At 31.7% G+C, this 26,593-nt stretch overlaps 1 protein-coding gene across 3 annotated transcripts in view; it reads left to right on the forward strand.

The window, feature by feature from the left end:
• The first annotated feature begins 6,798 nt into the window (after positions 1-6,798).
• Positions 6,799-26,593, forward strand: part of LOC111627150 (peroxisomal targeting signal 1 receptor-like) — a 54,606-nt gene continuing 34,811 nt past the window's right edge. The window contains exons 1-2 of one of the 3 annotated variants that reach the window (XM_023370728.1): positions 6,799-6,862; positions 24,657-24,862. In XM_023370728.1, the coding sequence (XP_023226496.1) occupies positions 24,767-24,862 (96 nt within the window). In that variant the 5' untranslated portion in view covers positions 6,799-6,862; positions 24,657-24,766. Of the gene's footprint in view, positions 6,863-7,304; positions 7,817-24,656; positions 24,863-26,593 lie in introns of those variants that run through there. The other 2 variants (XM_023370722.1, XM_023370735.1) reach the window with 2 other exon arrangements.

Consider the following 26,593-nt stretch of genomic DNA (forward strand, 5'->3'; position numbering starts at 1 on the left):
AATTCTCATGATACACCTGGACTTCCAGTTATGGTGTTTTTTGAACAACCAAGTGTATTGTGAAAGATGTCACAGTTGAAGGACGGCATTAGACGTCACGTTCTAGCAATTTTAGTAGACTTCTTGCGTTCTGCGATAAAAAAGTTCTGCTTTGGTAATGAAAAACTGTTGACAACAATGGGAGTCCACATTGAACAATCATAACACCATTCAAATGACCTACATTGATACATCACCACCTATCGGCAATTGTTTATACTAATTTTTTTCAATAAACGGCGAGCGCATCGATAGAAGTAGCTGCTGTTTAAATTTCATTCCGTTTAGAGCTTTAGAACGCGCTGCAGAATCATCTAACTGTAAGTAGAGAAACTTAATTTTTAACAACCCGGTACTTTGGCGATGGGTGTGATTAAAACAGGTCCTCTTAGTGTCCACAGAGGGAAAGAGAGAAATATAAAAACAAAATAAAATCCAGCAGAGTTGTGTAATTTTAGAGATTTTATTTAAAAAATAACTTTTATATTATTAATAATAAATAAATAGTATGTGGTGCCATCTGTTACGAAACGGCAAAACGCTTAATTTTGTGGGTACAGATGAGTTTTACAAAACATCCTAAATGCTAATAACAAGTAAAACTTAAGTTTGACCCCTCTCAAGATACAACACGTTGCCACTCGCTATCTCCCCAACCTTCGTCCTTTAGCCATCAAAATAATAGCATCAATCCTCCTAACACCCAAACCTTTCTGCAAAATTTTAGAAATTTTCGACAAAGGGTAGAGGAATTATTAAGCTTCAAAGTGGGCCGATTCTATAACGAGCTTGCTAAAAAGGCCATTATGGTTTCGTCCAGGCCCACAATGGGGCAGTTAGTTGGTGAGGGAAGGGATTCAATTTAGGTGGATGGACCACCCCTACCCCTGAATTACTGAGGTTTTTCGACTCATTTGAATTTGATCCGGCTCCTGAGATCGAAAAGTGGTCCTGGTTGCCACCTTAAATGTCACCATTTTCTTTGCCGTGTACTCATGGGTTGGAGAAGTAATGTTTCCAATTATCTCTGCTTAGTACCATATTACAGTAGACCCCCTATAACGCTTAGATACGTTCCACGTTAATCGAATTTTACGTTGTAGGAATGATTAAATACATGAGCCAATCGCAGCCGGATAGGTGTGAAGTTTGCGGACTAAGGCTGTTTGAAAGGTTTTCTTCTATAAAATTAACCAATTCTAGACTAATTCCACTCAGCATTTCCAAAACATGTATAATTTTTTGGGAATAATCTGTATAAACTATGCTATAAACAAAAAATTATAGGATTACTTACCGAGTGTGCACCGTTCGACTACGCCGTTGCTCAAAGCTTGTCTTCGTCGCGGAACAGCACACGAAACGGCGGCCACGATTTCTGATAAATAATTTTTCGCAGAAAAATAACTTGACCTTTGGAGACATCATTAATATAAATAATTTTTATGGCCGTTGAATAAGAAATGTTTCTTTCACAAGAAATGTATAAAATTAGTGCTGTATTAGACTTACGGTACCTAATTTACATACTGTACAGACGATAGCAAACTCAATTTAGCCGCTCCGTAGCATGGCGCAGGGCGGAGGAAAGTAGTTCGGCTGCTCATCCACTATTGGTCCAGATTCTATCAATCTTGTCGCGAAACGAGTCGGCGACGACGTTTTAGGAGCTCCTTTATACGTATTGTTGCTACAATTTTTTTCGTTACGTTATAGGAATTTCCGTTACAGGAACGCACGTTATAGGGGGGTCGACTGTATTTCTGCCTTCCGTGTTGAGCTGTGACATGTATATAATTATATTTATTCTATTATATTATATTCTATATAATAATAATTCTATCATTACGTGCGTAGTATTTGCGTTCATAAATACTGTATTTACCAAACGAATATCCTACTGGCATAAAATGTAGACAGCGTACATTATTATTCCCATTAGTGCACCTTATTCCCTTATAATCTATTTTTTTAAAAAAAAAAAAAAACATTGCTAAAATCATGCCTTAAGGCTGGACTTGGCTTGTTTGCTGTGGTGTGAGTTTACTGTAAAAATGGATGTAATTATGACATTTATCATACATTAAAAAAAAAGAAAAGGTTGCATAAAGCTTCTTTAATTTAAGACGGAAAAATTCGGTACCTTGCGATTACGTTTACAAAGATTTTACTGTATTTGTATATTGTAATGACTCAAGCATGAATTTTTATACTAAAAGTACAGTAATACAAAATTTTATAATTCCACAAATAACTATAAATTTAAATGACGGATTATTGCCGATGCAGTCATGGCATTAGCCTACACGCCTTGGGGAAAATCTTTACTCTGGTTGTACCCAGAATCGAATCCAGGTGATCGAAAAACTTTCAGGAATTTTTTCACGAGTGGCCGGTCCGTGATACATTGCAATATAAGAATAACAAGAAATACTGTCGTGCCGGATGGCCGAGTAGTTAAGGTGGCAACCTGCCGTTCTGGCGAACCCGGAATCGAATCCAAATGGGTCGCAAAATCTTAGTTTTGGGGTTTGGTTTGTTCAGATATGTTGAATACCCTCACCACCCGGCTTCTCCTTTGTGGGTCTGGCCGAACCCATAATGGTCATACTAAAATAAGCCTTAATGCCCACAGGTCGAAATGGATTTTAAAACACACACACACACACACACACACACACACACACACAAAATCTAAACAGAGCTGGCAAATTTTAATTTACCAAAACTCTCTATCGATTATTGTTATTGAATTTTATTCATGAAAAATTTATGTTCAAAACTGAATACGCAGCTCTTGTTTGCAAATGATATCTATCAAAGAACACCAGAACTCACGAGGCTGCGTGTCGGGTTCCGTTCCACCCAATCTTATTAAAATAATTCAAGTCACCGAACAACATTAAGAAAATTCAAGTTAATTGCATCATAATAATCTTTGGTTTCCCCTTAAGAGGAATTTCCTTCAAGTTCCCTGATAATACCTCAAAAGATTAGCTCTTGACACCATATACAGTGAAAACTTCTTAGGCGACCGCCTGCATTCGACGGGCACCTGTCAAAACGGGAAAAAATTTCTGGCACCGAATAGTTTATCCATAGAGTCTTCCTATAAGTTACCTATATTAAACGACCACCTGTGAAACGCGACCGCGGGCATCGATTTTTAGTCCGAAACAACATACAATTGTAATAAGCAACCACTTCCGCGAATATATCTGGTCTAAACTATTGTTCAACAACGTTTCCCCTTCCTAATAAATATAATGAATTTGTCTAAACTGTCGTTCGAATCAACCTCGGCACTTCTCCCACCCTTCAAATTAGATGCAGGTGTTAATGAATTAGTCTAGCAACAAAGGAAATTCATTTCAGTTTGTTGGAAAATGTCTGAAAAAACGAAAGAAATGCAAAGTGCTGTCATTAGATCGTGTTAAAATTATCAAAGTGAAAATGGTTTACCACAACAATTAGTGACGAAGTTTAACTGTGGGAAAACGAAATTTATTTAACCGTAGACCTACAGTACTTTTCCTTAGGAGTATAAAATTTTGTACGCGATACAATTAATCGGCTGATCTCATAGTTTGATAAAATTTATTTTTATTTATTTACTAGCTGCAAGGACCTGCTTCGCTGGGCAAAATGTAACGATAGTGAAGATTAAGATAATTACATTATAGCCAATCTTACCCGTTTTCACAGAATGCAAGAATTAGGTCCCCGTTTCCAGACTAATTAGAGAATTTTTACGTCCAGTCAAACGAACTATTTTCAATTTGATCAATTTTTCTGGAACGTTTACAATCGTTCTATAATCGAACCAATTCGAATTTAAATTCTAATTCGAAAATTTTTAAAATCGAAATAGAAAATCTTCCACTTTCACCACTTTCAAGCCCATATCTCCCGCACCCTTATAGCTATTGAGACGCAACCACCATAGTGCACTAATGGAGACTTGGGGCTACTACCACATACAAACACCAATCATGTGCGATGTGTAGTTTTGGCTGAAAAGTGAAATATAGGGACACACACATCCATTTATATATATATATATATATATATATATATATATATGTTTTGAAGCTCATATACAGTACTGTACATGTGCGATAAATAGTTTCTGTATCGACCTACCTTATTTCCAGATATTTTTAGAATCCAAGTAATTTTCGCACGCAAAATATTCAAAAACAATAAACGCATTAATGCAAAAATCAGTTTTACAGGCAACCTTCCTTTTTCGATTGCTCAATGACAATCGCGGAATGTAATGAAATCGTATAATGAGAAAAAATAATAAAATCGTTTTATTATTAATTCATAATTTTTCTTATTGTACTTAAGAAAATATTAAATATTAAAAGATACAGTATTTTTAAAGTTAAAATAAGATTAACGAATACCAAAACCAAAGTGATGTAGAGATACGACGCGCTTGCATATCGATGACGTAATACACGTAACTGAGGAGCGAACGAAAACAACTGAGTTGAATTAATTAAGTCGGAAAAAAGAAAGTGTGCATTATAATCGAGAAAATGCGAGTACTGTATTAATCTTTAAAATATTGGTATTAAATCTGTCTTATAAAATCACGACAAACTCCTGTAAATCGAGTTATCCGATAAGAATAAAATACAATACGAATATAGCTGTATCGTTGAAAAAATTCGCTTATTTTTACTCACCTGGAGTTTCGCTTAGTAGAAATGGCTAAAATGTGAGCAAAATACGTACGGAAATACGGTATTACAGCACCAACTGTATTAGACGACCACCTGTCTAAAAGACCACTTTTTGAAGGAACCGTGGGTGATCGCCATAGACAGATTTTACTGTATATTTATATTAAATGAAATGTAATATGAACCTGTAATATGAATTCATTTAAGATGGCTTCGTTCAATAGTCATTTGTCAAGTTCGTTAATATTGACTTCCAAACATTTAATTTCATTCTTTTTTCCCGCAATTATTCTCCCATTTCTCGGCCTTCTTATCTCAATTCTTTTAAAACAAGACAAAATTTCAGTATTTTTCTTAGAAATTGCGAGGAATATAAAAATGCCGTCTTGATTCGAACAAAGAACAATCGCATTTGTATTGTTAATTCGTAAACAATTGCCGAAAACGCCCGTTGCATAATTGTTGTCGTCAATGACTCTAAGCGAATGACGTCGCATTATTTATGAAATTTGATATAATTTTCTGTTTTATAAAATTTAAAATTTACTTGAATATATATCAAAGAATTTTGAAGATTTATTTTTACGTAGTATAATGTTTCATTATTCTAAGATAAAAAGCAAATATTGAATTATATTCTACACAAGGAAGAGGGCCTATTTTCAAGCCTGTTACCGGTTCGTCCAATAGGAGGGCCGATGGCGAGGGATGGATCCCGACATATTCGGAACAGACTACCCCGAAAAATTTCTAGTATTTTTCGACTGCCCCGATTCAATTTCGGGTCTTCAGGGTGAAAGATTGACCCTTACTACCTTGGCTGCGCAGCCTAATGCCACCATTTGTTGGCCTATGAAACTGGCCATAAATCGAGTGCGGCGCTTAACTCGAGAGCCTCAAACATGAATTATATTTAGCAATGAGATCTACACATAAGGCCACACATGAAAGTACGTGAAGTTATCTAATATTTATCGGGAAAATCCGTTTACAAGTATTATAATCATTGGCTCTACACGAAGGTGGCGTTAGTTAGGAGGGCGTTATATTGAAATTTGGCTGTATGTAGAATATTATTTTAAGTATTCACTCTAGGGCATATCACTCTGGAGGATCCGGGATCGAATCCGGGCAGGTAACACCGCAAAAAATTTTTACGAGTGGTCTGTCCAGGATATATCAACCCCATCTTTCACCATTCTCTCACCCCTTTGTGAGCCTGGCCGAATACGCGATGGGCTTGATAAAAAGACTCTCGCAGTGCCCACAGAAGAGTTTAAAAAATGATACTACACAATGCGGCAACGAGTTTCCGAGGGAGTTTCAAGATTCACGCGCCATACATCAAGCCAGCTAGGACGACAGTTTCAAAAAAGTTAAAAACTAATAATTTTATTAATTGAAGTATGCCATTTCTATAAATAATACGAATATAAAAAAAACTTTCTAATTCATTTGTGTTTATCTTTTTTAACCGAGATAAAATAAATCAAAGAGCGAACCTAGCGGTATTTCAAAAAACTAGAGCGAACCGAATTTAATTTCTATTTGCCGGCCTGAGTGAATGACGTAGCCGTAGTTACCGCGACGCTAGTTTGTAGCGTGTATTTCATTTCAAAATGACCAATAAGTTTTAAATTTCGTATTAAGTGTTGCCAGACTTCATAATTTTCATCTCATTTTGTAATTTATCAAAAATGGATACCAAACGACTTAACGTTTTCAATTATTTTGTTTTTATGTGCATAAATTTAACACGGAATCGTTTAAATTGCAGTTTATATTATTTTGATACTAAAAATTTTGTACCTTGCGCCATACATTTGAAAAACAAGCGAAGATTTTCGGTAAGATTTAAAATTTTATTTAAAAAAAAAAAGGTATCGAATTCGTATAGAAAATTATCTGAATAATAATACTAAAAACGGGATAAGAAATAAATAATAATAAATAATTTTATTAATGTATTTTAAAATTNTTAAACCTTACGCCATCTACAGGTGAAAACTCGATTACATTTTATTTTTATTTTATTTTCTTTTATTTTTTTTTTAAAAAGTTGAAATGCGATGAATTTAATTTTAATTATTTCCCGTTATTATAGTAAATACGAAATTGTAAATTAAAAGGTAAGAAAGTTTATAATTAGAATTTATTTTTAAGTTTTTTTTTCTCTTAATTATTTTATTTGTTTATCTCTTCAGATGTTTATGGTGCAATTCTTTACTTTTAAATCTTTTTATAAATATTTTTATATAATTATAATTTCTTGCTTAATTTAGTCATTAATTGGATATAAATAATAAATAAATCGATAATTTTATATATTTAAAACTTATTATTTAATTAGTGATGAGTTTTAAACTGTGAAAGAATTTCTGCATTTTTTTTTCTGGTGTTTGAATTAATTAAGCATTCAATTAAATGTTTATGTCATGATATAGACTTGTCCCTCAGTAATTACAATGTTCTAGACATGAATTATGCTCTACAATGAATTTAATTCGGTTAGCACCTTTGCTTTCCTGTGCAAATGTAACAGAAGAGCAATGTAAAGGTGTTCTCTATTAACTTAACGTTAACAGCTTTACATTGTTCGTCTGTTACGTTTGTGCGGAGAAATGAGAAGTGTCGGAGTCTCGTGTTTGTCCGCTTTGTTGGCTCTATTGCGGAATGCCGACGTCGTAACCTTGAATTCCGTTTTACTTAAATCTGGTCGGGTCTAAGTGAAATTTGCAAATGCGCCAGAAACCAAGAAAATGGCAGTAAAAGAATACTTTAATGCGTAAAGCCGAGGTTGTTTAACGTGTAAAATTTGGGTTTTAAATAACTATAATGGTATTTAAAACCGGAAGATGATTAATCGACGCAGTCAAAAATGTCAGTTTATGTATTAAAGTATTATTTTACTGCTGGAATTTTTGGTTTTTGTTGTGTTTGTTTGTTTATTGCATGCAGTTATACGAGATGTGTATTGAATTGACTTCGGATCCCCGATGCAAAGATGAATTTGTTGTATTGGCATGATGAGATTTTGTCACGCCAATACAATACAAATGTGTGTCTGCTATTAAAAGGAAATGGTACCGTGTTAACTTTGCTTTTTTTAAAAATAAACTTTAGTATTTAGTAAGGAAATTGCCATCTGGACACTTTTAAAACATCTGATAGAATTGTTGTTTGTCGTACGTTAGGTAGAGTCTGGTTGTCCCCAATTTCTGGGGACCGTTTCCTGTTTTGCCCGTTTCTAATATTTGACTGTAGAATTAATCTTTGAATAGACAAATTTTATTAATACATCAATATAATATCTCCAATTTATAGATCAATAAATAAATTTTAAAAAATTACCAAAGATAACCTATTTTCACTGATTCTGAATGTGTTCCCACTTAGACTGTAAATGATATGAATTTTATGATTTCAAATTTGCTTATACTGGAATTATAGGTAATTTTAAAACATTCTTCTTAATAGTACATTGAAGTTTTTACTTAAACATATATTTGGAATTTTTTTTTGAAGAAAAACTAAAAACAATTGTTAATAAGTTTTGCGAACTATATATATTGAATGTTATTAAATTAGGTTTGAAGATTGTATTTTGTCAAGTGTGCATGACTAGGGTCATTTCTACCCATTTTGTAATATGCTTATTTCTTAAAACATGGATCTGCATTAAGTTTTAGTTATGTAATTTCATTTTTTGTTTATAAAATCTTAATGAAGTTTTAGTTAAGTGTTTCTTATTTAAATTTCTTGATGTTTTCTGATATGAAATGAGAGCACAGTAAAGCATCAAAATAATTGGTATGTAATAATTTCATATAACTGATCATGTTTGATAAGGAAAGAATAGAAAGATAAATATCTTAAGTATAGTAAAAATATTAATTGTTACTCTAGTACAATAACAAAAACAGATTAAGGTGTAGAAATTTAATACATGTGAATGATAAGAAATAACAAAAAAATTGTCTAATTTATTAAAAACAAGCACTAGTCCTTCATTACAATTTACAATGTACTGATGATAAAATTAAATAAGGTATAGTACTTGTGTAAAAATTATTTATTACAATTCATTTTTTTGGAAGAAATAATTTAATTTGCTTTGTTTTACAGTTTTATTTTCTTTTTAACTAAATCCCTAGCTTGCTTGATTATCATAAGAGTTGAAATAGGTTGCATTTATAACTATTTCAACACTAATGCATCAAATGCTTCACTGTACATAAGCACAGTGAAGCATTTGATGCATTAGAAGTCTATGAATCATACTTTTCTATTTGTATTGTAGTAAAACATAACACTATTGCTGACAAGGTAGCTTGATTGTGGCCTACAGAACAGTTAATTGTTATTAGTTAAAAACTTTGCAATTTCTGGAATTGGGACACACCGAAGCTGACTTCAATCAATTAGTTTTTCAGATAATTGATTTTTGCATAATTGATGCATTAGTTTAATTATTTATAAAAAGTCCTTATGATCTTATGCTTGCAACCAAATAATTAATTAGACAAATCTATTAATGCATAAAATAATTCACTATTCATTGCTAATTGTAAGTCTTGCATACACAAACATCTAATTTTTCTGATGCAGTTTAATTTAAAATAGGTAGAAAGATTAGGCAATAAGTTAAAATTAATTTCACTTTAAATTCAAATCTTTCCCTTTATATAGACAATGTTTAGATATAAATGTCACAAATTTAACCCCCTCCCTCTTTTTCAGTGTGGTTATCGTTTATGTACAGCCCCTAAATGGCATATTCCTGCTGTTGTCATTAGTTATAAAATTTCCTTTATGATAAAATATTATTAATGAATGTATTTAAAATATAGTTAATCAAATAAATGTTTTTGCAGTTTCTAAACACAGTGAAGTATCGAAAATCCAGAGTAATTGAGACTAGACTTCATCCAGATTTCCAAATAAATACTGTAAATTACAAATACACTATAATTCAAGCTTTAGTGTTCTATGTTCAAGCCAGTATTTCACAAGGAATGTAGGAATATTTACAAAAATTCAAAATATAATTTACAGAATCACTACATTTACACAAAAAAATACAGTAATCATAATTTCAAAATTATAAAAAATTACAATCACAATAAAATAAAAATTACAAAATTTTGATTGAATGTTACAACATCAACGATACATAGCCAAATGAACATCAACAATGAAGTTATCAGTGAACATCCATTTTATGACTACCAAATCCAGATTTTTGATGCTTCACTTAATTATTATTTTAATGGTATTTCTAATAAAAAAGAAATGATTTAGGAATATTCTAATATTTCTAGGTCAGTAATTCTGTAAGTTTATAGGAAATACAACATAGAATGTAAAAAAAAGGAAGTGTCTTAACCAAAAATCTGCATTTATTCTTTTATGAATGTATTTGTTTATTTATTTAGAAAATGATAACTCTAAATTAAATTTAATTAAAATGCACAATTGTGTTGTTGGTTATAATGTAATTGAAAGGACTTATCTGATATTTTAAGTCATGTTTCAGTTTTTTTTTTTTTGTTTTTTTTGGTTTGCTGTGGATTTTGGTATAATTGATTGTTTTGCACAGGTATATTTACACTATAATATTGATATACAGTGGGTGATCGGTTAACGAACGAATCGGATAACGAACACTTTCGCGAAAGATTTTTACAATCGGACAACGAACACATGTTCAGATAACGAACACTTGACTGAACAAACACAAAAAGAAGAGACGTAAAATAACGAATACCGATTGGTCTTCCTTTGTCTTCAGGCAACAATTCAAAACTTTTCGGAGCGCGGGAGACGTAGACATCGACGTTCTACCCAGTATATACTGATAGGATAGTATTCTCCCGAACTTTGAAACTCTCCCTTGTAATTCCAGCTTTTTATATTTCTGACAGAAACAATTCTTTTACATTTTCTTATGAAAATGTGGATTTATGCCGATATCTGCTATTAAAGATCTTTTAAAGAAGTGGGAGGACGTTGTTCTGACAGAACAACGGTCTTAAAATGGCATCCAAACCAGGTTGAGGTTAATAGGCCTAGGGTTCTCTACAATTACAATGCTATTAATTACTTCTGAAAAATCATAAAGAAGACAGAAAAGCAATCGATATTGGACAGATTCTTTAATTAATTAATTAACCTCCACAAACGGAAAAAACATGACTAATAAAAATGCAAGACTGTGTATATATGTATTTTTATTATTACATATAAATAAACATAATAAGAAAGTATAGTCTATATTTTTTTATTTTTTGGAGGTCTCCAGAACAAATTAATCAAATTCCCATAGAAACCTATGGTAAATCGATAATCTGTTAACGAACAATTCGGATAACGAACAAAGTCTTGGAATGGATTATGTTCTTTAACCGATCACCCACTGTACTTGCAATGGAACAATTGAGATGACAAAATGGATCTTCATTCACTTTCAGTTTGTAATTTATAAAATTTTGATAACATTACTAGGTATTTTGTAGGAAAATGAAACTGAAATACATGGGATAGAAAACTAAAACTGGACCAAAAATAAGGGTTTAAAACTGATCTGAATCTAAAATAAAAATTTTTTATAGAGATCAATTTAAGTTAGAAATTCAATTGACACATAGCATGCAATCAGCTTACAACTGGCAATGAAAACATAGACTTTGTGGCAAACTTTGACTTTGAATATCTCGGCACATAGACTGAATGTGAAAATTGTAGCTTCGTTGCAGCGTCGTTCTTGCCGATTGTACACATCTGCAAAAATCGTGTTTAGTGGTCATGTAGTTGCTTTAAAGTTTGATCACAGACAAAATACTTTCTGATTTTTGCAGAGCTTTGTTCAGTTATTCTAATTTAATTTAGAGGAATGCCAAATAACACTATGATTAAAATACTCTTTTCCATATATAAACTCCTGTTGAAATCTGACAAATACATACACTACGGGAGGAAGAACCTCCTTAAGACAAACATATTAATAAGGTTGAAGTAGCTCCTGTGGTTACTTGGCCAAATTAATCAATGAACCTTTAACAGTGAGTGAAGCTTTCAATGCTAACATTTTCAACCCATTAACCAGGTTAAAAATGTTAGTGTTCTTTAAATTCACTCACTGTTAAAAATGCATTGATTAATTAGGTTGACTTGTATTTATTTTGACATTGTCAGATTTTTTCCATAAAATAGCCTGTCTAATGCAGAATCTAAGAAAGACAGATAATGTTGTGTATGTTATTTGTGCAAATAACTACACAAGTATATAGAACAGGTGTGGCCAAACTTTTATTCCTTAGGGGCTACTATTTTGGTAAAATATAGTCTGTGGGCGACTATGAATATGGGCAATTTTAGGATTTTTATATACGCATGCATTGACATTCATTTGCATTGTTCATCGGGATAAATACAAACAGTATGGGTACGTTGCACAGACAGTCTATTATTGTAAGAATAAATTATCGAATTAAGATTTTTAAACATTAATTTAAGTGAAAGCAAATTGTTCAACTTTAGCTTCGCGGGCTACTTTCAAAACCTTTGCGGTCGACCGGTCAACTGCGGTCTACATGTTGGCCATCCCTGATATAGAACATGTCGAAGATGGAAATTTAAATAGTTATTGAGTTAAAAAGCCTTGACAAAAGTATCAGGAATGAAATTAACTATTTTGATATTTATTTTGCTTATATCATAATAGATTTTAGGGATTAGTTTAGTTAAATATCATAATTGACATTAACAAGTTTGTAAATTGCTTTTCAAACATAATATATGTGAATAAGACGTAATGATGTGCTTATGTACAGTTATTGTGATCAACAAGAGCTTAATAATGAAATGAAATATATTAATAACTAGTAATCCTTCAATAAGTAATCTCGAATGAATGCATTAAGTCATATAAATACGGTATTTATATTTGAACATTAATGAAGGAATTCAGATGACAAAAGTGATCATAAAAGGAAAAATTTCTTTACTGGTTATCTCTAAACAAATACAAAACATGTGTATTTGTTTTTGATAAGTTCATAACAAGTTTTTGATATGTCCTCTACTTCAATGCAATGGTATGCTTATCTGTAAAGCATACACTGACACTCTGCTGTGAGTAATGTTTCTTCATCAATTCTGTGAAAGCGTGGACTACTAAGTTCTTTGCCAAAGACTGTTCAGACCGTTACTGGTGTAGACTAAACCATTTGTTTCACTGTCCCCAGACAAAAATCAACAGGAGTATGGTCAGGAAACAAGGTGACCATGCTTTTTAACCTCTTCACAGAGCAATAATATGGCCCTTTAAAAAACAGGCTGTAACCAGTCTTGAATGGTTCAAGGATAGTGTGGAGTGGCACTGTTATATTGAAAGTATGCTTGATGACACTGTGCCAAGGGAATAATGTTGATAAAGCCATCAATTTGCTCCTGAAGAAAATTTAAATACAAATTGCTATTCACATGATTTTTATAGAAAATGAGATCATTCAATTGACCTATGAAGATCCTTGCCCAGACATTGCCACTGGATTGCAATGTTCCTTGACAGCATGTGAATTTCAATGCAACCAGACATGTTTTATTGTGCATGTTAAAAATACCATCTCTAGTAAATTTATACTCATTGGTCCACACAATAAATGTTGCAAATTCTGCATCACCTTCTACCTTAAAGCTTTTTCTTTAGTATTCTATGGATCTTGGATTTAGAAAACCTCATGCAATGCTACTGTGCATACACTGAAAATTAGATTAATATTGAAATAATCCAAAATGCCCTATTCTGTAATAGTATCTTCCTGATACTGTTGTCTTCTGCCATTTTGTTCACAGTAAGAAGCAAGCTGTCCCATTTATTTAGCTCTTGCTAGTAGCTGTAGAATAAACATTCATGAAGTTACTGGGCAATTCAAATGCCTTTATCAGAACACCTCCACAGCTCCTCTACTATTTCTTTACATTTTCTTTAAGTAATTAACCTTTTTAATGCAGAGCTTTGTAACAAAGCTCTGCATTAAAAAGGTTAATTTTTTTAAGGTTACAAAGCTCTGCATTTGCAAATCACATGCTTGACATGTTTAATTCAATAGCATGCAATTTGCAAAGCTAATCCTGGGTAACATGGAATGAATTTCTAATTTTTGCATAACTTTCTGTACTTAACAGATTTGTTCAATGATACTATCAGCTTGGGTTAAGTGTTGATATTGGATTGGGTAAGTAACTAATTGTAATACAATATTAATTTACATTGTTACATGAATTGTCAATGCTTTCACAGAATTGATGCCAGAAGTGTTACTCACAGCAGAGTGACAGTGTTATCTGTAGAACACAACTTATGATGCTGTTGTATTGTTTTGTGTTTATTTAGAGATGTATTTTTCCTTTTTGTGATTATCAGTTGAATTCCTTCATTGCATTACTTTATTAGCTTCTTTATATTTCATTCCAGTCTTACATTGTAGTCTACTTTAACATATCATCCTGTCTAGCTATGAATAGTACATCCCATATACAATATTCTATCATAATAAATTAGAAAGATGAGATACTCTTGTATACAGCTCTTTCAGATACTAGAAATAAAGAATTATATTAAATTTAAGACATGAAATTGTGTGCCAACCTTTGATCTTGTTACAAGCAATTTCACATTTTAAGCTGTGTTGTTATATTATGAATTATCCACTCTAGTATTTCCTAGAAAATTCCTAGAATGGAAAAACCTTTGCATAACCTGAATCATCATACATGTATATGCACCAGAGTGGTTGTTAAAAGCATGACACGAGTACAGGCATGGCCAACATATGGCCAATATAATGAATTTATGCGGCCCGTGATTAATCTTTCAATGTCAGCTACTCAAGTCCGAATAGCTCGATGAAAAGTTCTGACCCCTAAAAAAAGAAAAGGGTCAACAACTCACTGTGCATTTAGAGTTAACCCTCCATTACAAATCTCTTAAGTACAGCATAGAATGTTGATAAAGCATGATAATGTGAAAAATGTATCTGTAATCTCTATGTATAATTTAGTCTCTACGGGGTGACTCCACAATGAGATCTCTCACCATCTCAAAATCTTCCTAGGGCAGCCTCTGGTTCGGCCCGTGAAAAAAGTTTTCTTTCCAATTCAGCCCGGGGGCAGAAACTGTTGGCCACCCCTGCAATAGTATGCAATTTAGAAAACCTCTCAAACATTTAAACATTGTTTTTTCTGTTTCATTTGCCTGTTCAGAACTATACAACTGTAGTAGTCAAATAAATATCAGAATACTAACAGGTAAGGAATTCTCTGATGCTTTTAATGTTTAATCAAGATTAAACATTTTTTTGATACATTTTGTCTCATCTTTGGATCCCAACTACTATATTTGAATCAGTGGTTTGGATCTGAAGGTGAGAAGTAATGACTCAAAATGTTTGATTATGATTAAAATTTTCAAAGAACTCCTTAACTGTTAGTAATCTTTATTTATTTATTTCACTTAAATTAACAATTCATTGTAGATATATATATATATAAACAACTATGCCTGAGTATTCTGTAATGAACAAATCATTAATTGCTGGATTATTTGGGCTATATCTTGACTAACTATTAAAAAGTAATATAAAATAATTTTTTATATAGATAGGAGTTAGATTGTTATCTTTGTTTTAACTGGATTACAGGTGATAGTTATAACTGGATATATATTGCTCTGGGTTATCCATATGAAATTATGGTGTTTTTGTTTTTAATTTTAATAGGTTTTAATAGAGAATATAATAATTTCTGATATACGTGGTGTAATCAAAAAGTATCGGACCTTTGGTTGGCAAAAATAAGTTTATTGACTTTGAGGTACAAAACCCTAATCCCCTTCAAAGTAGTCTCCTTGGTAATGTATATGTTACTGTGAATGACCGAAATCTGGCGAATGTCAACATTCTCCGGTGAACGACAACATTCACACAGTCGTTTCGTGTATGTCCGAAATATTTGCTAAATATCGTTATTTCTCACTTACAACGGCAAATGTCGACATTCAGAATGCGCTGATGGTGAATGTTGAATCAAAATATTTTTATTACGTTAAGACAAAAATGCAACTTTTTAATATGTCAAAATAGGAGAAAGCTTAAGTAATAGTACATGTAAATAAACTGTTGAACCTAAAACGAACAGTACATTCTATATCATTAAAGAAAATAATACAATAATAAACTTACACATAAATTATGTCATTAACATTATACAATCTTATTTATTGCAACAACTTAAACTGTTATGGCATTTTGAATTGCACAAGAGTCCCGTGCTTTTACAACTGCATTTATTCGTGGAACACTTTTTTTTGCAATGACAGCGTGTATAGCCTTGCCCTCCACTTTTCGAATTAGCTGCAGCTGCTTCTCTCAGCGATATTTCTTGAGAAGAAATCTTACCTATGGAAAATTTTCTTTACAAATTACGAACTGATTACGGGTATAAAGCTGCTTGAGGGTATCATTTTTGTTTGCTAATTTATAAAAGTCAGAGTCTTCTATTCTAACAACAACTGCCAACACATTTCGGGCATCTGTACGGCCACACATCAGGGACTTGTATTCGTATGGTATCACCAATTTGAGCAGAAGGAAACGGCGAAGAATTTGGCGACAGACTGTCGCCTCTCCGTCGACATCAGCTTCTCGGGTGTCGTTTCGACCTCCACCAAAGCTTATCTGTGCTTGTCGACATACACCGACGATTGTTCGAATGTATAATAATATAACAAAAAATTCGGTCTTTCACCGACGTATTTTGTACGTGTCGACATTCTCTAATTTCGGTCTTTCACAGTAACATATACACTTCTCCCAGCGTTCCTGCCATTGCTGGAAACACTGCTGGAACGCATCTTTTGGAATGGCCATCAGCTGGTCCGTCGGATTCCGCACGATATCTTCTCTCAACTAAATTTGGGTTCCTTTTAGCGGAATTTTCAGCTTGGGAAATAGCCAAAGGTCACACGGAGCCATGTGGGTAGAGTACGGAGCGTGACAAACCATAGGAGTATTGTGTTTTGGTGACAAAAGCCCGAATCAGATGCGCAGAATGGGCGGATGCGTTATCACAATGGAGCTGCCAAGTTTTAATCGACCACAGATCCGGTCGTTCGCGTCGCACTGTATCGGAAAGACGACGAAGGACCTCCTCGTAGTACTCCTTTGCAATGGTTTGGCCTTGTGGTGCGTACTCACGACACACCACCCCACGAGAGTCGAAAAAACTGTCAACATGACCTTTGATATTGCTGGGGCCTGCCGTGCTTTTTTTGGCCTCGAGGATCGTCCCCGAAAGCCTGCTGAATCTTGCGAATGGTTTACGCTCGAGTATTGCCAAGGTTTTTGGCAAAATTTGATGTAATATTGCTGCTCACGTTGTTCACTCATTTTCCAGCTTAGTGGAATCCGACGAGAGCGCACCACATGACCTCACTCATAGGCTGATTGCCAATGACTGACGCGTCCTGCAGGCGGGAAAAAATTCAGGGCTGTGCATGACTGTCCTCTCCACAACTCCAGCGAAGGAGGCCTCTCGCGCATCATTGGTTTACGCGGAAAAAAAAAAAAGGTCCGATACTTTTTGAACAGACCACGTAAATAATCAGAATTTCTATATAATTTCTGTGTACACACATAGAAATAAATTTATTAGTATAGTGAATGATTTTATCCCATTTTGTTCTGATGGAAATTTTGTAAATTATGTCTTAATTAAGGCATAAGTAGATAACAGACACTAGAATTGTTTATTGGTTGCACTCTTTGGTATAGCTGAAGAAACATGAATAGGAAAGAAGAATAAAAGTTTTAGGAAGGGTTGAGGTGGAAGGTGAAAGAAAGCGAGATAGGACAGAATGAAAGCTGAGAATAAGTAGATATCAGGAAGATATTTAAAAGAATTTATCAATACTGTTTTCATCATTGTTTACACATTAAGAATCTGAAAGAAAGCTGTTTTTTATTTCTAATCTTTTAGTATGTGTAGATAATATTTTAGACAATTTCAATTGACATTTACACTAGGAAGTTTCTTATATTTTAAAATGTTTATTACATATGAGATTGTCAGAATTGAACTGAACTTTTGACAGATTTATTATACAACATATAAAAATTGTACCACAGTCTTCAAAGTAAGTTTTATTCTACAGCTATTCATTTCTGCCAGCATTCATATCACTTGTCAAAGCAATTCTGGAAGACTTTTTGTTGCTGCAGCTTTTATCTCTGCTGCTGATTAGCACCTATGACACTTTAACTTGTCTTTTCAGTTGCTTTGTATATAGTGTGGAAAAGTATTGGAATCATGTCAGTTTGGATTGACCCTATGTGTTTTTTGCAAATTTCAATGTTTTGAGAACCCTGAATCCAAAAAATTAAAAAAAAAACTTTTATTAAAAAATTATCTCATAGCAGATGGTGTTGTATACAATTTTAACTTTGTTTAATGTGTCGTAGTGTTTCCTAAACATGAGTATTAATGCTGAAGTTATGTGAAAGTTATGCTGAATTTTTTACTTTACAAAACAGATAAAAGTTTGCAGAAAGTGAGGTGAATAAAACAGGTTGAGGATACATAGTTAAGTCCTCCTTGGTCAGATATTCATTGACTAGGAGTAATTGATGGAAGTTAAGGTGGAAATCACAATGATAAAAACTTCTAAAAACGTTGTGATTATGTTGACAAGTGATGCAAATGCTGGCAGAATTGTGTAGCTCCAGAAGAAACTTATTTTGAAGCTGATATAGTGTAAGAGTTTGTGTTGAGTAATGAAACCTGTGCCAAAATTTCTATTTTTGACTGTCTTATGCATACCTAAATTATATAAAAATTATTTTTTCTGTGCATAATCCTAAATAGTTTTTCAATTATAGTATTGATTGGTTGAAAAATTTTTTGTTTCGATTATAATGGTCTCTGCTAAAAATAATTTCCTACACTTTAATTAAAAAGAATGAATATTTACTCTGTTGTTTCATTGACGATTAGTGGAAAGATGAATATTTTACGCTGTATCTCTCTCTCTCAATTACTTCTGTTAGTAACATATGAAGTAATGTTCTGAAGTTTTTATACTGTCAACAATAGATCAAAATTTTGGAAAGATTTTTACTTTTTTACAGTACATATAAAGTAGATTTTTTGGTGAAATACATATTAATTAATTGCTTAAACATTAGGTTAGACTAAACTGAAACAGAAAGCAGGAGTTTTATTTTTTTAGACTGAAAATAAGTTTGTTCAAATATGAACACCAAATCCGATTATTATATATTAAAGCCAAATAATTGCCAAATTATATCTGGCTATATTACTACTACTGTTATTATTAACTAAATGCTAAATTGATTATTAAAATATTAATTTAATTATAATTATTTAATTTAGCAAGAGATGGTGCCTAATGCCTGCCTGTAGTGCCAAATTACTAAGAATTTAATTAATAACAGTAGTAGTAATAATATAGCTCAATGTAATTCAGCAATTGTTTGGCTTTAAGGTAATTAGGTAAGTTTGTTTATGAAAAGTGAAGAACCAGTTTAGAATCAAAAAATATTTGTAGTGCAGCTATGCAATTCAATTAACTCTGCCTTACTATGTCACTGTATTTACATTTATCACATAAAATATTTACCTCCAGTGAAATTTTCATACATTTATAATTATTTTATATGATATTTTAAGTTTATATGTCAAGTTCCAAGCCTAATACTCTCTGATTTATTGGGATATAATTCCTTAATGTTTTTACAAATTTATTTGTAAAATATGCTCAGAACTATAATCTAATGAATCCAGTGATATTAAATGTTGACTGAATTTGGCAATATTTCGTTTATATTTAGATACTGGTGTAAATATAAATCAAGTATTGCCAGATTTATTGAACCATGATTGAGTCTAATGTTGCTAGAATATTAAGTTTTACATAAGCAAAATTCTTATTTTCATTTCTAATACTAGACTATTATAATTTTTTTTTACTTTAAACGACATAGAGGAAATTCATCCAATAAATTTACCAATTAAAAGAACTTTTAAAAATATAAATTAGTAGGTGTGAATGTCATTAATCATTATATTTTGTGTAATGATTTAATAAAAACTGTCATTTAAATTAAATTAATTCATCAGTTACTGTTCTTCTGTATTATTAATATTGTCTATGATCTTGGAAATAAGAAATTGCATGAAATGAAAATAACATTAAAAAAAAAATAATTGTGTTTATTGAATGAAAACAACAGAATTGAATTAGAAGTTTATTCATTTACACTTGAATATTTTATTTTGTGGTTAATAAGTCTTTCTGAATCTCTCATTTATCTTCCTTTACTTTCCTGGCTGTTATAACACAGGTTACTTTCTCAGGTATTATAACATAATATTGTAATTGTTACAATATTACTGATTAAATAATCTATTACTCATTAGTGGAGTGCAATATTCTTACCTGTAGCGATAAGTTATTCTATTTAAAATAATAATTAAATGAAAACATACTGTTACTCATCAGAACAAATTATATTAATCTGACAGTAGAATATAAGTGTTGTCTTTATCTACTGAACTTCTGCTTCAAACAGATGTAAATCAGGTTTTAAAGGATAATTATTTGGGGAAAAATGCTTGTACCGTGAAAATATGTAGAATTGCATTTAATTAAACTGATTTCAGTAATAATATGTAAAAGTAGAACAGTTGTTTTACATTGAGATAGTGAGAGAAATATTTAAATATCTGAATATTTTTTTATTCTCAGTCCTTTGTTCATGTGTGTTGTATTACAAGATTCACTTTATCAAAAAAAATTGCTAGGATATTGTCTTAGAACAATTTCATTCAATTTTCATTGAAATATCTCATATTTTGAATGCTTTTTTTATAATCATTGACCCACTTTTGCAATGTAATGATTTTGAATTTGTGGAGTGAATATAGTAGAAATACAACAAAAATAACTGCTTATATTCATCCCGTACAACTTTTTTTTTTATATGAGTGGTTTAAAATTTGAAGAAATCTAACTATGAGGTGGCTAAATAGATCTATTTGTATGTTTCCTTATTGGTATTAATTTATATCGGTGAGGACACTTCTTTTAAACTTGGTGACATCTCTATAGTGAAGGTGTATAGAAAGAAAAAGGACTTCAGCAGACTGTCTGTTGCCACAGTCTGCCAAATTAAAGATAGTGGATATGTGGTTCTCTTCTACAGAACATCACAGATGATGAGATTTTTGGAAATGTGCGAGGAATCTTATTTTATGTAATGATGGTGGGAATTCTCTGCCCCATTTCTAGCTCTTTATCACACAGTGGTGTTTTGTACTTTGATTTTAATTTGTTTCAAGAGGCCATTCAAAGTCTGAATCAATTTTCTCCGTTATAAATAATGAGAAATGAGTTAATCAGTTTCCAGATCATTCAAAGTACTCTGTATTTAATTATTAACAGTAGTAGTAATGTAGCCTGATTTAATCTGGCAATCTTTGACTTTAATATAGTTATTAGGCTTTAAGATGTTTGTATTTGTATTACTACTTTTATTCCATAAATAAATTCTGTGCTTGCTTGCAAAATGAATTGCTACTGACTGCAAAAAATAAGCTTGGCCATATTTTTTTGAAATTTATTTAAGAAAAATTACCCAACTTCACTGCCTGTAACCGGTGTTCTTCTTCTCCAAAGCAGAGGACTTTGCTTTGGAGAAGAAGAACATCAGTTACAGGCAATGAAGTTGGGTAATTTATCTACTCTGATGTTAATATTTATTTCTAGTTTAAGAAAAATTACTAATCAGTTTTTTCAATATCAATTCTTGATAACCTGTCTGATACCTTGATATTTTTTATCTTTTCTGTTGTTTTCTAATTTTCGGATTTTTCAGATATATCATTTCCAATTACTGGTTGATCTAAATTTAGTGTTGAATTTTTCTCAAGAACATGTATTTATTTTCTATTATTCCATAGGTTTCAAAACTACTTAAAATAGATTGTTTATTGATATTTATTAGGATAGTAGAAGGAAACTTCAAAACGTTTTTCCAGTTTGATTATTATTATTATTTGCAACTCTGAAAACTGTGGTGCTAAAAGTAATTCTATTCCTTCAAGAATGAGCCTGTAGACTTATTTACAGAAATATCTGGTAATTCTGTTTGCAGATCATTTTACTTTCCAGCCATTATAACATGGGAAAGTAATTGTGTCAAGTTTGTCCTTCACATTGTTTGCAAATCCGACATTTTGAAACCCCCGAAGCCAAAAAAGTAAAATAAAGGGGGAGTTCCGTTTACGTGTTTTTTTGGTGTCTGTTTCATTTAATATCTCAGGATGGAGTAAAGATTAAGAAATGAAATTTGACATGGTAACTCATACACAAGGGACATCAATGCCATTAAATTTTGGTGGTTTAAGGTCGAAGGAGGGGGGAGTTAGAGAGGGATTGTGTGTTGTATCTCGAGTGGAGTTGGACTTAATGAAAATTTGTTCATTATTGACAAATACAATATTTCAATATCTTGTGATTAAATGGTATTTTTTGTGTATTTAAGGATTCTAATCATTGCTTATTGTCATGTTCCAATAAAGTTATCAGCAATAGCTTTAAATTTTTGAATGACAAAAATATAGAGAGGTTTCTCATTAAGTATCATTTTCTTTTATGTACAAAATAATACTACAGTATGCTTCAATTTTTTAATACTATATATTTTTTAAAGCTTACAATTTTATCTATTTAATTATTTGTGGTTGAAATTACATGGATTGTATAAATTAAAAGAAAATGCTTTTTATTTAACTTCATTTAACTCTAAATTGTTGGGAAATTTTGAAGTTAAATTATTCAGCCAATTGGATGACAATAACTGCTTTAATTAAAAGAAACATTAGCCAAATTGTTAATGAACTTCCATGACAACATAAGATAAACAAGTAGGATGGTCCAATTTAACTCAACTTTTTAATTTCAAAAATTTGTTTTGGTCTTATAAAAGATTGAAAGTTGTTCAAGATAAATCAGACATGTCAACAGTTGAAGAATATTTAACTCTGTTGCACTTGTCTTATTAATACAATAGAACTTGGATTTAATGGGCGCAGCTAGAATCATAGTCTTTGCCTGCTTATGTCAGCTATATACTTGCAATATCTGGTTGTTTTTAAATAATTGTTATATTATTTTTTTTTTGTGGGGAGAAAAGTGTGGAAAGAACAGAAATAGCTGAAGAATCACCAAAATTAAAATGTCTGACTATTTTTAAACAATCATTAATTAATGTAGAAGTGTTACATGCTATTTTATACCAAATTTAATAATTAGAAATGAATTAATTTAGAGAAATTTAAAAAAAGATTTGGCTTGGATCCATACTTAAAACTGAAATTCCTACTTGCTATGCAGACATTACTAATTATGCCAACTAGGCTTCCACAACAGGATTTTGCCAGTTTTTCCAACAGACTTGCTTGATTCATTCTATTTCATTCTAGACTGTGGTTTCAGCATGATGGGGTACCAGCCCATTTCAGCATTGATGTATGCAATTACCCGGATGCCACTTTTGGGGCACAATGGATTGGCCATGGTGGACCAGTCCATTGGCCACCCAATCACCTGATTTATTGAGCCTCGATTACTTCCTATGGGGACATTTGAAGACCTTCATTTCCAAAAATCCAGTTGACTCTGTTGAGGACTTTGTCATTTGAATGTCTGTTGCAGCTGCATGTGTGCGAGAAATACCCAGCATCTTTGAAACTATACTAAGGATGCAATTTTGAGCAATTACTGTAAACATTGCTGTAAAGACACACTTGTCAACGATGCTGTAAGGAAACAATTTGTTTGTTTTCATGTGTTATTTCTTGTGTTTGTGCCCCATTTCATCACATTCCTATACAAAAAATGTTTTTTGTTATGTGCTCTATCACCCCTTGTTTGGCCCTTGAGTGTTGAATCACCCTGTATTTTAAACTTATCTAAAATATTACAAATATACTTTGGGATCACCATCCTTAATTTTATAAGGTGGTAAGGTGGTAACATTCTGATTTGTTTTCTTCTAAAATTAATTTATTATAATTATTAAAATTATCATGAGATGACAGCCTAACCTCCTATCTCTCGTCAAATTATTTACATGTAATTATTGTTAGCCTTATTATTGACTAATAAATATGACAGATTGTTTAACATTATGTAAAAATTGGGTTTATGGATTGTTTATGTAAATTAATTAACCACACGTACTCTCATTTTTTTTAACAACTTTTACAACTCGGGTATTCTTTCAAAGCTGTTTTAAACTTAGGTATCAAAAATGCATGCATGTTTCGCTTTCATTGTTTTGAAGTATAATCACTTAAGGAAAGACAATAATAGAAAAGACACACATTCTCTTATCTTTGCCATTCTCCCGAAGTATGGACTAACCTCAAGACCTGGTGGTACTTGTGGTAAATGCTACACTAGATAGAGAGGATGGAAAAGATGCATTTTCTGTTTAGATGTGATTTTGTCATAACATCATAAATATAACGGTTTACAAGTAATGTTATGATGATGTACTGTATTGTAGTTTACTATATATGTTGTGGTAAGTCTGCTTTGTGAATTGAAATCCAGAATAATTTGATTTCTTTTACAACAAAATCAATTATCATCTTACGATATACTTAACCATTTTGGGCAATATATGAACTTTTAATAAGAGTCTTAATTTGAAGCTTGACCAAACTGTAATTGTAATTTAGATATAAGAATTTCAATATACAAATAAGTTTATATATAACAACAGATGTAACATAAATTTTTATGCAAATTTTATTTTATTTTATTTTATTTAACAGGATTATTCTTTTATTCTAGAACAATACTAATGTTGACCAAATTTAAAAATATGAAATTATTTAAACTGAAGGATTAACAAAGGTTTTATATTTAACCGAAAATCTCAATCATGGCAATGCGAGATTTGATCGAAGGAGAGTGTGGCAGTGCTAATCCTCTGTTTAAGATAACTGACCATCTTACAAGAGACAGAGGTTTGCAACAGGTAATTACAGTATTTTATATTAATTTCAAGAAGTCTGTAATTTATATTTAATTCCCAATTAACAGTTAAATAAACACACTTTAATTTAGACAGTCTTGTCATCTATTTATTTTCTGATTTTATTGGGCTGAAATTTGAAAAAATTGTGGACCTATAAATTACCACTGTCGTTTCTCTGTCTGTCCTTCCTTAATCTCAAGAATGGAGTTATATAGATGAAAGTTGAGACCAGATATGGAAAGCTTAGCTACAGGAGGCCACAATTAAATTAAATTAACTTTATACAAACTTTTAGTACATCTATATGTACAAGGGATCAACAATGACACAAGCACATAAGAGGATGGAGTCATTGTAAAAATATACCAGATACATCGATTTTTATTTTTTATTTTTATACATTTTTATTGTACTTTTCCTGTGGTTACATGAATACTGCAATATTTTTTGTATTTTATGTATTCGAAAGTTTTGTTTTTTTTGAAGTTCGTTAACATTCTTAAATGCATTCCGTTTTACATTGACCCAAGGAAGATCTCACCTAGATTGAAAACATTTTTCTTTAAACATTGTTTAATTAAACAGTACTGGATAAAAAGGTTCTAAGTGGATTGAGGTTTTTAGTACTAATGTTGATATTTGACTGTGCTAATCTGGGTTTTTCCTTACATCAAATTTGATTCCATGACATCATCTTCATGCCAATTGGCAAGAAGGCAATTTACTTTTGTCTTCAACTGTAAAATACTACACATTCAAGTATTTTTAACCATTTCAGATAATTGAGTTTCTACTATAATTCCTTTTTCATTACAGTGGTATAACTGTGCCACATGCATGCTAGTATACCAAACAAACCAATAGGAATTGCAGCATTTATTATCAATCAGTGGCAATGGACAAAAAATAAAAAAAAACATTGAAAGCCTTTCTTTCCTTTGTGTACAGATTGTATCTCTGACTACTAAAATCAATAGTAGTGATCCAACTTGATCAAGTATAATTTACATAAATTTTTTCAATATTTTCATACAACTTTAAATCAGAAATAAATAATAAAATAAATTTTTATATATTTATTTAGCAGATACTAAGCAAAACTATTATTATAAAAGGTAAAAAACTAAAATTAAAAAATTTATGAAATATTTAAAAAAAAACCTCCAATGACAAGTAGTTATTAATAGTACAGGTTCTAATTCTAATTAATAAGGACAATTCTAATTAATTGTTCATTGTTAATCGGCTAACTCGACCATCATCTCATCCTTAATAATAATTTGTAAGATTTTCTGCTAGTAATAATAATGTATGTAATGATTTGTAGTGATGATTGTTGTGAGATTCCGAATTCGGATGTGTTTATATCATCTCATCATAATATCACATTGTAGTTCTACCTTCATTCCACGGTGTCATAAGATCACAGTACAGCTATACTTTTGTTTAATAACTGTCAACTTTTACAACTGGGAGCTAAACATCTGCTAAGTTCTCAGGCGTAATAACGACGCTTTCTCAGCACCTTTCGACCTAATAGCGCGATTTTAACAATTCAACATTAGACACGACAACAAAGTGAGAGAGTCGTCACCAGTTCCTCGTTCGGACCACTCCAGTTATCCCTGTGCCTCGCCTTTGGATATTTCTTTGCCCTTGGATATTTCTTCGCCTTTGGATATTTCCACGCCTAATAACTGGGTCTTCTGTTTTCTGAGTCCGGAACTGTCT

Source organism: Centruroides sculpturatus, unplaced genomic scaffold (genome assembly GCF_000671375.1).
Source record: "Centruroides sculpturatus isolate CEXI.00-Female unplaced genomic scaffold, Cexi_2.0 scaffold33, whole genome shotgun sequence".
In the NCBI taxonomy this organism is placed as follows: domain Eukaryota; kingdom Metazoa; phylum Arthropoda; class Arachnida; order Scorpiones; family Buthidae; genus Centruroides; species Centruroides sculpturatus.